The following is a 13,409-nucleotide window of genomic DNA, read 5'->3' on the forward strand; positions in this document are numbered from 1 at the left end:
ATGATGTCCACAAGAAAATATATCTTAGTGGAGAGATTTTGAATTAAAACCTTTGTTAGGGTACTTTCACACTAGCGTTTCTATTTTCCGGTATTGAGATCCGTCGTAGGGTCTCAATCCCGGAAAAAAAGTTGTCAATGGGGACAAAACGTAACTGAACAGAACGGAATGTTCCAAAATGCATTCCGTTCCATTTGGTTGTGTTTCCATACCGGAGAGCAAACCGCAGCATGCTGCGGTTTGCTTTCCGTCATGGGATGCGGAGCAGGACGGATCTGTCATGACACACAATGCAAGTCAATGGGGACGGATCCATTTAACTCTGACAAAATCTGACACAATAGAAAACGGATCCGTCCCCCATTGGCTTTCAATGGAGTTCATGACGGATCCGTCTTGGCTATGTTAAAGATAATACAACCGGATCCGTTCATATCGGATGCAGACGGTTGTATTATGAGTAACGGAAGCGTTTTTGCTGAGCCCTGCCGGATCCAGCAAAAACGCTAGTGTGAAAGTAGCCTTAAGATGACCTCATAAAACTTGGTTGTAAAAGGCATATTAGCATACACACAAGTGGTGGAATCTGCAGATTTCTTAAGTGTGTTCCTTTAGAAAATTGCCATTATTACTTTGGGGGACAACTCGTTTGATGATCTGGTCAACTTTTATGCTACCCCCAGGCAACAGGACTTCTACCATATCATAATGTATTAAAATATGTTTTAAAAATGTATTACATAGTGTAGTACGGGCGTTTTTGCATGCGGCAATACCCATGATGTGTATTTTTTTTTAACATTTTGGGGAAAGGGGGGTAATTTGAATTTTTATATTTTATTAATTTTTAGAATTTGTAAAAAGTTAATTTTTTTACACTATTTTGGAGTTCCCACATGGAACTACAGTATATACAGAGTGAGAGAGGGCAAAATAAAATATATACAGAATAAGAGGGGGCAAAATAAAATATATACAGAGTGAGAGGGGGTAAAATAATATATATATACAAAATAATATATATATACAGAGTGAGAAGGGGCAAAACAATATATATTTTGGGGGGTCAGGCCGGGGGGGGCCCAATTCAAAGTTTGCCCTTGGGCCCATAGAACTCTAGTTACGCCACTGAGTTCGCATCACTAGGGCACATTTCACTTAATGTAAATCTGAAACATCAAGGTTTTACCTGAAGCTCTGTGCTTTTGGCTTGAAAAACCTCAAGATACTTCTTGTAAATATTTTCCTGAATGACAATTATGAAGATTGTATCGAGGGATGGAATTAAGGTATCGGATAAGTAGTTCAGGATACTGTTCAGAATGGCCTTGATGGATTCTGCTACATCTACATGAGCCATGCCTGCAAAACACATATCATGAGCACCATAAGTAATGAAAAAAAATTAAAGAATAAAAATAATTTAAAAAAAATCAAAATGAAATGAAAATGCAAGCCAGCACGTTTTGCCACCGATATTAACAGTTCTCTATCTTTCTGGGCTTTGATTCGAGAATTGATATATTTTCTTAATAATCTTAGTACCAATATAGTGTTACTGTTTATATCAACTATTAATCTCATCCTTTTATATAGTGCCAACATTACTCAGTTGTGAATGTACGGTCTGTGATCTACATTTAGGAAGCACATCTGGTGGTCATCAATTTCCTCATGTTTTCCTAATGAATGAATCAATCCATTTACGTGTGAAGAGGCCATCGTGGCCATCTTGGTTGAAGATACCGTGTGAAATCCCACGTGATGACTTATTATGTCACCACGCTGCCCAGCGTGATGACATCATCAAGATGGCCGCAACGGCCTCTACGCGATCAAATGGATAAGGTGAGTATTTTTTATTTTACCCTGATTAATCCCTGCAAGGCCTAAATGGTAGCCTCAAATGCTGTGATCAGCGATGAACGCGGTATCTGAGGGGTTCAATGACGGGGGACAGCGTGATCGCCGTTCCCCGTAACTGCGCCCACTACATGCCAAGAAATACACTTTGTGACAAAGTAATTAGTCACAAAGTGAATTTCTTTGTGAAATTCAGCGAAGCAGCCAAATTGAATTTTCCATAACTTCCCTCATCTCTAGTGGTCATGAAAGGCTTATAAAAAGAGACCAAACAGCTGTAAAACCCTTTTAACCCCTTCAGCCACCGTGGCGTACCTGTACATTATAGTGGCTGAGGGAATATATGGAGCGGGCTGGTGCCATTAAAAAATACATCTTATCATATGGTTAAATAAAAACGGAAAATGAAAAAAGCTATGGCTACTGGAACGTGGGGAGGAAAAAATGAAACTTAAGAGGTTAAACAGCTCTGAAAAAAGCTCTGAACAGTTGCTACAAGGGTGGTTTCTGCCGTGATTTTGGTCGTTTACCTGTCCCAAGGGCTGGCAGTGCCACGCTCGTGAACCCATTCTTATGGCATTCATACAGAATCCTGTCGATGGAAGGTTCATAGGCCGGCATAGAGTTTCGGCCAATAATATGCATGATGTGTTCGCTTTCGAGTTTCCCGCCACTTGTAATTACAACTTCATCTGCTCCTAAAACACCTAAAACAGATAAACCGGTGAACGGAGGACGTGAGCATCTTCCTGTTATCATTAGTTTCCCTATGATTGTGGTATCATTATATAGAGCATGAAGATAGATACATTATTGAAGAATGGACTTAACCCCTGGATAGTTCAATGGATTCACCGTCGGCTGATGAATAGACACCAGAGGGTTATTAATGGTGTACATTCTGAGGAGAGACGAGTCACAAGTGGTGAACCTCAAGGATCCTTCCTGTGTCCTATTCTTTTTAGTATTTTTGTAGGCGACATAGGAGAAGGTTTGGTCGGTAAGGTTTGTCTGTTTGCCGATGACACAAAAGTTTGTAATAGGGTTAGTATTCCAGGAGGGACAAGTAACTTTGAAAAAGATTTAACTTCACTGGATAAATAGTCCAAACAATGGAAACTGCAGTTGAAGTGTAACTTTCATTCTTTTTTTGAATTTTTGTAATGTATAGGGGCAGTGATGCCGACTATTTTTGTAATATACTTTAGTCACTCAAATCATACATTTCTATTAGGAAAATAGCCCTAAAGTGGCATGTTTTGAGCCTTAGCTCCTCTGTCTTCTGCTTACATAATGCAGTCAGTATGGAACGCGTCTCCACAGTTATGTAAACAGAAGACAGAGGAGCGTTGCTAAGGCTCAAAATATGCCACTTTAGAGCTATTGTTCTAATAAAATGTATGATTTCAATAATTAAAGTATATTACAAAAATGGTCAGTTTCACGGCCCCTATACATTACAAAAATAAAAAAGAATGACAGTTACACTTTAAATGTTTCCAAATGTAAAATAATGCACTCGGGGAGAAGGGACCCTCAGTCTGAATATGGTATTGGCAGCTCTGTGTTAGCTGAGGCTTCCGAAGAGCAGCAGGTAAAGCAAGTAGGATGCTTGGTTGTATAGCTAGGGGTATGACCAGTAGGAAGAGAGGACAACATCTGCATGGAGTTTGTATGGATTTCCTCCACGTTCTCCGGTTTCCTCACACACTCCAAAGAAATACTGATAGGGAACTTAGATTGTGAGCCCTATTGGTGACAGCGTGATGCTAATGTCTCTAAAGTGCTGCGGAATATGTCAGTGCTATATAAGTGCAAAAAATAATAGCGAGATTGTGATCCTGCTGTATAGAGCGCTAGTGAGACCACATGTGGAATACTGTGTCCAGTTCTGGAGACCCTACCTACAAAAACATACAGTGCTACAAAAATAGTAGAGGTTCCAGGGACGGAACAGCAATAAACCCTATAGGGCACGATCTCGCTTCCTCCTGAGCTGGGTACATAAAGATCTGATGCTCCCAGAAAAAGGGAGGTTCCTCTGTATCTGAATTCCACCGTATTGCTGTCCTCAGAAGTTGTCATAGCAGTCTGGGCTGAATGGAGAAGCTCAGGAATAAGAACTTCTACATCAGAGGAGACGTCGCTGGATGTAAAAGGTATGTAGAGCTGTATTTTCCTGTATTGCACTGTCCACCACAGAGGGGCATCTTCTGGGCAGTTTTTTGTGCCACATTGTGGTATTCCGTTCTGTTGGGGGTGATATTTTGTGCAGCACTATGGTATTGCTGGTCCAGCCTACTTGTGCTGGGCTCCCCTATAACAGCGGGCCATTTTATGCTTTTTTCCTAGGCCACTTTAAGTTCCCAGTCTGCCCCTAAGAGGGTCTGAAGCATAAAACATAGCAAAAGAGACCTAAAAGGGTTGACCCATCTAGGAAATTGATGACATATTGCTATCTAGAGAACTGGCCTCTAAAGTGAAAGAGAGCACTCTGCACATGTGTGCCGTGCTTTCCATTGATTGCTATTGGAGTTCCAAAAATAGAAGAGCGAGCACACGGCCCAATTTTGTAACTCTCATAGTGGTGATCAGGAGGGTGGCTGCACAGGGGTCCCGTTCTGGAGATAGGAGAGGGTCCCAGATGTGAAGACTGCACCTATCTGCCCTATAATGGGATATCCTTGTGTTATGCCATCAATGTTTTAGACGCCGGTCTTAATAACCCTGCGCTGACGCTTGATGCGCCTAAGTTATATAGAGGCGCCGGCCTCTATATAACTTAGCTGCTGGCCGTACGACTGGCTTAAATCTACTCCAGCTCCCTGCTGGCGTAGCTATAAGTCATTTTCTTTTCCAAAAAGAGGCGTAAAAAATGATAAACGAGATGGCTGGCAGGCCCAAGAAGTGGAGTACTTCTCATCGTAAATGACCTGAAATGAATCTGTATAGCCTTGAGGAAAAAAGGGAAAGGGGGGTATGATCAAAATCTTTAAATATGTTAAAGACATAAATAAGGTTCAGGAGGGAAGTGTTTTTAATAAAATTAAAAAAAACACAAGAATAAGGGGGCACAATGTAAAATTAGATTGGGGGGGGGGGAATTGGGAACCAAGATCAGAACCATTATCAGGAAATATTTTTACACTAAAAGAGTAGTTCAGGGTTGGAACAAACTCTCATCAGATGTGGTTGGAAAATCGACAGTACATGAATTTAAACACATTTATCCTAAAATAATAATATAAGGGCAGACGGATGACCCGGGGGGGTATTTTCCTGCTGTCAGTCTTCTATGTTTCTATTATAGATATGTTCGTCCGGCTAAGCCTACTTTCACATCAGCGTTCTCCTTTCCGATATTGAGATCCCTCATAGGATCTCAAAAGCGGAGGAAAACGCTTCAGTTTTGTCTCCATTCATTGCCAAAATTGAAGGAAATGGAGTGCACCAGAATGCATTCCGTTCCGTTTCGTTGCATTCCCATGATGCACACAAAAGCGCTGCAAGCAGCGTTTTTGAGCGCGTCATGGGATACTGATCAAGACGGATCCGCCTTGAAACACAATGTAAGTCAATGGTGACGGATCAGTTTTTTCGGACATAAAAATAAGCAGATCCGGTGCCCATTGACTTACAATGGATTTAGTAAAGAATCTGTCTTATTCATTTGGGATATAATACAACCAGATCCGTTCTGAACGGAGACAGATGGTCGTATTATATACTAAATGCGTTTTTGCTGAACCCATGATGGATCCAGCAAAAATGCAGATGTGAAATATTTTTACACAAAATCAAATTCAAGAAAAGAAGATACCAATTTTGCTGCACTCCTCCTTAACAGTGTCCCCTGCGGCAGACAGTATTGCCCCTGAAACACCTGTGAAGACAGAAATGTAATATGTGAGAAGGCAATATCATCTATAAAGGCATTTACTTACAGTGTATTATTGCATATTGTAGTGTGATTCTTCCTTATGGAAGTCCTTTATGGTTGCTTGTCCCCTCCTGGGCTTGCATTGCTTCCCAAGCTAACAGAGCTTGATGCCAGGAGAAGAAGTTCCTAGGATTAAAGTAAGAGACAGACTACAGCAAACCTAAGTTCCAGCAGAAGAGGAAGAAGTTCCTATCTAAGTCAGCCAAGCATAGCAGAGCTGAGAGAGAGCTACCGCATAACAGAGCTGAGATGGTTGCAGAAGTGTTTGCCTGCCATAGATTATACCAATACCTGCTGATGACAAAGATAAAGTTTGGAAAGTGTTTTGATTACTGTTTATGCCAAGTAAAAGCAACTATTCAACGTTACTACCAAGTCTGGACTCCATTTATTCTACCTATTCATCGCCCAAGTTCAACAAACCCCTTTTTGCTTCGGACTACACCATGTTTGGGTTCCACGGATATCCAGGTAGGAGCACCGTGACATGTGTCTATAACATCTACAGAGACATTGTAGGCCACTCTACACCACTTTGGCATTCCTACCCTGGGTTCCACCAATACCATCTACAAAAGGGGACTCCAAGTCCTCGTTGCTTAACTTTAACTGGTGTCACAACTACTTGCTTTAATAGAGATACCTCTTGAGGGGCAAGGGATCCCCCAGACACTGGCAGTCGGCCACTGCAATCAAGTGGCGTCACGAACAGGATTCTGACAATACCATACTGTGTGCCGCATACCATTATACTAAAGAACAGGAGTCAATCAAGAGAACTGTGTGCCTACCAACTTTATTTGCCTATAGGATTTACAAAAACCCCATTAAAAGTGACTTTATTGAATTTGCTGCGGAGCGGCAGGCGCAAAACTGTGCGCGCCGGCATCCGAGGGGTTAATCAGCCATCTTTGACTTTGATGGTTCAGCTTCTTGTTGCACAGTCAGAGCAGGAAAGTAAAGGAACTCCCCCATCTAGAGCAGTAAAACACAGCCCTGCCCATCGGGAGCGGCGGCCATCTTGGAAAAGGGCAAATGCAGTTTATTTTTCCCTGGATTCTGAGAAGCAACGTCCAGAGATCTGAATGAGTACTGCTGGGGAAAATAACCTTGCTAAAGACTGTTTGGGACTATTATCTGTCTGTCGGGAGAATCTGTCACCTACCAGAAAAAGGCTAAGGCTCACAGAGGATCCTCCAAAAGAGGGTGATCCGGCAATTAAACGGCCTGCCACAGAAGGTCACCAGGAGATCGCAGATGAAGTTGCTGCTGGAGTTACAGCGGCAGTGACAGCGATGAGGATGTCACAAAGCTTAAAGAAGGACTTTTGTCCACTCAAGTATGGGACCCAGGAGGAAGACTTCCAGCTCCTCCCAGAGGAGACCTCGTGCTGTGAGGAAAACTACCCATGTGGATTACAAATGACTTTGTACCTTATGTGGATTACAAATACTATCTCATTTGGATCACAACTAATGACATTACTGTTCCTTGGATTACAAAGGACTTTGGGTGCACTTAAAGTTGCCATTCGGTGCACTTTCACAGAAGAAAGAGACTCTAATGTAATGTTCTTTATTTAATTGCATAAAAAATGTGCCTTATTAAAATTTGCATTAACGTTTTACTTTTTCAGCAGCGTTCAAGTATTGTGCCCATTGTGTATTTCTTTTGCAGGTACCCCAATGTGATATTCTATATGCACTATTGTATGGACTATGTTTGCACTTTTTCAGATCACCAGATAGTAAGCACTTTATGTACTGCTTAGTAGTGATGGATGAACATCGGCTGGGACGGTTCGCGAACGTGCAAGTTCATGGTGGGCCCCATTTACTTTAATGGCAGGCAAACCTGAAAAACCTTCAGCTCATATTTGCAGCCAGCAAACACTTACTAGAAGTATACAAATAGTCCCACAACATGGACAGTGACATACTAGAGGGGGATCAATGACAAAAATTCCAACTAAAAATATGTATCTTAATCTGGGGACATTTTCATGCGTCTTAGGCCCCATTCACAAGTCCGCAATTTCGTTCCGCGGACCCACCCATTCACTTTCAGGTCCGCATTTCCGTTCCCGAAAAAAATAGAACATGTCCTATTCTTGTCCGCAATTGCGGACAAGAATAGGCATATTCTATTAGTGCCGGCGATGTGCGTTCCGCAAAATGCAAATTGACGTGTCCGTGTTTTGCAGATCCGTGGATCCGCAAAACACGTTACTGACGTGTGAATGGAGCCTCAAAGGGAAATTCTCTGATATGTGCCCTGTTGGAGCCTAGAAAATTTTTATTTTAGGCCACAGGAGTACGGGCCTTAAAAATTAGGCATTCACCTGACATAAAAGAAATTCAGATTATGTGGCTCGAGGTACATTATGAGGTCAATGGAAATAAAATTTTTACTGTAGGCCAGTGGACTACAGGCCCCAAACATTAGGCATTCACCGGACAGAAAAGATCAAGTGATTATGTGGCCGGAGGTACATTACATGGTCAATGGATATAAATTTTACTGCAGGCCAGTACAAATACAGGTCAAATACATCTGTTTAAAAGAACTAAAAATATAAAATTGGATTAAAAACATGGCTAACGACATCCCCCCTCTTGAAATAAACCCTAATGATAATAGTTGAAATTCAATAACTCGTGGTCGTCACTGGTGTTGAATTCCTCCGAGGCCCCAACTATTATGCATCACCGTACAGAAAAGAACAAGTAAGTATGTGGCTGGAGGTAGATTACACGGTCATTGGATATCAATTTTACTGCAGCAAAACCGCAAACAAATGCTGCACTACCCAAATGCACTATATAGAAAGTATATTATTGGTATATCACACCCCTGCTTCAATCAGTTTTTTTGGGGGGCAACTGGTATATCACACCGGTAGAAATTATTTGTTCCAATAGTGTTTGGCACTCTGTGTAGCTGCGGTATCGCAGCAGAACCGCACACAACTGCTGCACAGTACAAATGAACTATAATATACTTTCTATGTTAGAAAGTATATTATAAGTATATCACATCCCTCAGTAAGTCACACCTATCGATAGCACACCTATACCAGTCCTTAAAAGGACTTTTGTGGCCCTATTAGCTAGAGTTTGGTGGCCCTAACAGTCTGTCCCTGCTCCACACAGCAACCTCTCCCTACACTGGCAAAACACTGAATGTAAAATGGCGGCCAGATCAGGTTTATTTATAAGGTAGGGGGTATGTCCATGTGCTGAAACGTCTCAATTGGCTGTCCTGTACCAGCTGATGGAAGTGTCATGGGTCAAAGTTCTTCACAATGTAAAATAATATGGCCATCTCTCTACTGCTTAGTATTATCGACTGCCCCTGAGGACGTCTGGTACGTTCTACGCAGCTCTAACATCACTTTGCTCATTATGGATCGCCTCTGAGTACAATCTAATGATTCTAAACCAAGTGGTTGTGTGCTAAGCTGAGTACATGTAAAACTAATGGTTCTAGACCGAGTGGTTATGTGCCAAGCAGATCTAACACTGTTAAGGGTGACCTGCTGCTGCTAATGTGTGTTTGAGGAAAAAGTCCTCAACGGAGAGAAGGGAGAATACCGGTTCCTCCTACTAAGGCCTCATGCACACGACCGTTGTGTGCATCCGCGTCCATTCCGTCATTTTTCACAGTTTAGCGGAGGTCCCATTCATTTCTATGGATCTCTGAAAAAAAAACTGATAGTCCTCAGTTTTTTCTCCACGTCCGTGATCCGTGATTCCAGTCCGTCAAAAAAATATAACCTGTCCTATTCTTGTCAGTGGAAAACAGAGGACGGACCCATTCAAGTCAATGGGTCCGTCAAAAAAAACTGATGCACAACTGGTATGTCATCCGTGTCCGCGTCCGTTTTTTTCTACAAGACCTTGGTGCAATAAAATTACACTTTTCATTAAAGAGGACCTTTCACTTGTATAAACTATGTTAACTGAGTATGCTGCCATATAGAGCGGCGCCCGGGGATCTCACTGCACTTACTATTATCCCCGGGCGCCGCTCCGTTCTCCTGTTATAGGCTCCGGTACCTTTGCTCCTTAAGTTATAGTAGGCGGGTCTTCCCTTGTCCTGTGGGCGTCTCCTTCTCCTAGGCTGCAGCGCTGGCCAATCGCAGCTCACAGCTCACAGCCTGGGAGTTTTTTTTCTCCCAGGCTGTGAGCTGTGCGCTGCGATTGGCCAGCGCTGCAGCCTAGGAGAAGGAGACGCCCACAGGACAAGGGAAGACCCGCCTACTATAACTTAAAAAGCAAAGGTACTGGAGCCTATAACAGGAGAACGGAGCGGCGCCCGGGGATAATAGTAAGTGCAGTGAGATCCCCGGGCGCCGCTCTATATGGCAGCATACTCGGTTCACATAGTTTATACAAGTGAAAGGTCCTCTTTAACCTTACTTTTTTCCCCCCTGTCAGACAAAAAAAAAGGAAGACACAAGGAAACACAACTGAAGCAAAATCGGACACGGACCACTGAAGCCACATCACTGGCAGTGAAAAAACACTGTCGTGTGCATGAGGCCTTAGTTGCCGGCTTAGGAAAAGTGTTTAGCTACCTGTTTCAATCATCAAGGTGACGAAGCGTAAAGCATAATTAGACCTTGTTGTTAGAAGGGAATACAGGATAAAGCCACCCTTCTGTTTGTGGGCGTTCCATTGCATAGTGGTGGGACTACAGAGTAAAGACACTTTACTTTGGTGTTAATGGCCAGGATACCTAAAAGTCAGTCAGTAATGAGCGCTTTGTGCACATTGTTTGGCTCTCTGGTTATACCTGAGAGAGAAACTGTTCTCGGACACCCTACTTATAAGGGCAGAGAGACATTTTGATAGCAGTTGCTATATCAGATGGTAACATATGTCAGACTTTATATGTCTATTTAAATGCAGCACTTATATTGATTTGGTACCCTGAGAGCATATGTTGGTATTTATATTGTATATACCCTAAGCATAAGCCGAGGGCAGCTTGCCTCTTAAGTGCTGGGGAATGTAATGACACAGAGTGCCATTACCACCTCCTTTTGCACCCCGACTATCTGTATTGTGTGATCCTGTGTTATCTCTCATATTTCTTGCCATTTCTTGCAATGTGTACAGGTGAAACTCGAAAAATTTGAATATTGTGCAAAGTTCATTTATTTCAGTAATGCAACTTAAAAGGTGAAACTAACATATGAGATAGACTCATTACATGCAAAGCGAGATATTTCAAGCCTTTATTTGGTATAATTTGGATGATTATGGCTTACAGCTTATGAAACCCCAAAGTCACAATTTTGAGGTCCCCTTTGCTCAGGGGGTATGGATTAATTAGCTGATTAGAGTCTGACACTTTGAGCCTAGAATATTGAACCTTTTCACAAAATTCAAATTTTAAGCTGCATTAATGCAATTTCTTTCAATTTGCATTACTGAAATAAATGGACTTTTGCGCGATATTCAAATTTTTCGAGTTTCACCTGTATATTTATTTCCTTGCAAATGTGATGTTTACATGTAATGTGCCTGGTACACCAGCGGGTGGCAGCAAATCTGTGCAGAGATAGTTTCTCTGGAGAGGAACTTTCTAGTTCCTTCCAGCCCTCTTTAGAGAGGGAGGAGTTAGTTTAGTCAGTAGGTCAGTCTAGTCTACCCCTTCCTAAGGGAAGGTTGTGTGTCGGCCAGCAGAGTGCTGCCTGCTCTGCTGGGCCCACAGGCCCTGCCTGTGAACTCTTTTATGGTTGCTTGTCCCCTCCTGGGCTTGCATTGCCTCCCAAGCTAACAGAACTTGATGCCAGGACAAGAAGTTCCTAGGATTAAAGTAATAGACAGACTAAACATAACTCAAGGAATATTACGGACCATTAAGACTTAACTTTAAATATACAACAGATAAAAGAACGCCCTATAATATTAGACAAACTACAGAATATATAGGGCAATAATATAACCCTTAAACAAATGGGCGTGTGGCATCCACTAGGTACACCCAATAGTGGAATGTATTGATATCTGGATAAAGCTGCGATTGGTTAGGGTAGTATCAGGGACAGAAAAATGTAATAGGAGGTCCACTGGGTGACTAGGGACAGGGAAGACGGCAATACTCTCCCTATGTCCGCCCTAGCTAGGCCTCTGCCCAGGGACAATCCCTGATGGTGGGATCTCCCTGTCCTCGTACCTGCCCTGTCTAGCCCTAAATTAGCCCTGGATAGAGACAGATCCCCCGGAGGGGAATAGATAGATAAGTTAGTACAAATAGGAAAATAGGTAACAATGTACCTATCTCTTAGTCATCATAATCAATGTAATGACCCCAATTGATATAAAAACCCTGATGCGTTTCCCCCTTCAAGGGTTCCTCAGGGGGTCGGTAATAGCTGGATATATATCAAGAGGGTAGCTCAATATATAAATAGCTAGGTACATATAGAAGAAATCTGAGTACATGAGAGTCATAAAGATAGAGCGCTTAACCCACAGATAGAGGATAGTAGCTGAGTACACATAGCTCATGACAATCACATACTTACTCCGGAAATCATAACTGAAAGAGTTCAGAACTGATACCATTCCAAAAGGATTATAAAAGATAGGCAGACCTTATGATGAATGCTGGGTATATCAAGAGAGTGAGCTGGTTGCCTCGCATCTTTCCCATAGTAATGGGAAGAAGATACCACAGGTGATGTGCTCCTTCCACGTACTGACTGCCTCCTGCCAGATAGATACTGTGGCAGTAATAGACAGACTACAGCTAACCTAAGTTCCAGCAGAACAGGAAGAAGTTCATATCTAAGCCAGCCAAGCATAGCAGAGCTGAGAGAGAGCTACTGCATAGCAGAGCTGAGATTGTTGCAGAAGTGTTTGCCTGCCACAGATTATGCCAATACCTGCTGATGACCAAGATAAAGTGTTTGGATTACTGTTTATGCCAAGTAAAGCTGTGTTTAAGGACCTTTGCACTGCAATCAGGGCCAGAAATATGCCTAATTTAGGCGTATTTCATCTTGATAAAGGACTACCTATGTGTTTTCAGTTGGAAGAGGTGGAGGAAGATTTTGCTAGACTCTTCTTCTTATTTTTCAGAGCAGTGTATTTTAATTTTATACTTACCACGAGATCGATTCAAAGTCTTATTTGTCAGGTTCACTATACAGTCCACTGCCTGAAGGGTGATGTCTCCTTTGATTAGTTCTATCATTTTTCCAAAAGCGGAGAAGTGAGGGTAATTTTTCTGAATGGGAGAACACAAACCATGTTTATAGACAAATCCCAACGACTTGTTTGTCAGCATTATATATAGTGAATGACCTGATGTAGCAGTGCTGGTCAGTGCTTCAAAGGGGTTATCCCATAATGGATGTAAAAAATGAGAATGAGATGTCATACAGAACAACCTCTTTCTAACAAAGCTAGAACCAGCTCTGCACCTCACATGGATCCAGAGATCTCCCCATTCATTGCTCCAAGTGCTCTGCTAGATTCTCTGTAGGCTGGCAGCTCAGGGGTTGTGTACTTCCCTAGGGGACATTTTCTTTCTCTGGGCCATGTCTTTTCTCAGGGGTGTGTCCTTTCGCCTGCAGGTCTCTCCCTGAAAC

At 42.3% G+C, this 13,409-nt stretch overlaps 1 protein-coding gene across 1 annotated transcript in view; it reads right to left on the reverse strand.

Moving 5' to 3' along the window:
- The window catches only part of LOC121008672 (protein mono-ADP-ribosyltransferase PARP15-like), a 54,360-nt gene that overhangs the window by 14,510 nt on the left and 26,441 nt on the right, over positions 1-13,409 (reverse strand). Inside the window, exons 5-8 of the mRNA XM_040441369.1 lie at positions 12,925-13,045; positions 5,684-5,746; positions 2,394-2,570; positions 1,190-1,362 (exon numbers count right to left, since the gene is read on the reverse strand). Coding sequence (XP_040297303.1) covers positions 1,190-1,362; positions 2,394-2,570; positions 5,684-5,746; positions 12,925-13,045 — 534 coding nt within the window. The remainder of the gene's footprint in view (positions 1-1,189; positions 1,363-2,393; positions 2,571-5,683; positions 5,747-12,924; positions 13,046-13,409) is intronic.

Source organism: Bufo bufo, chromosome 7, assembly GCF_905171765.1.
Source record: "Bufo bufo chromosome 7, aBufBuf1.1, whole genome shotgun sequence".
Taxonomy (NCBI): Eukaryota; Metazoa; Chordata; class Amphibia; order Anura; family Bufonidae; genus Bufo; species Bufo bufo.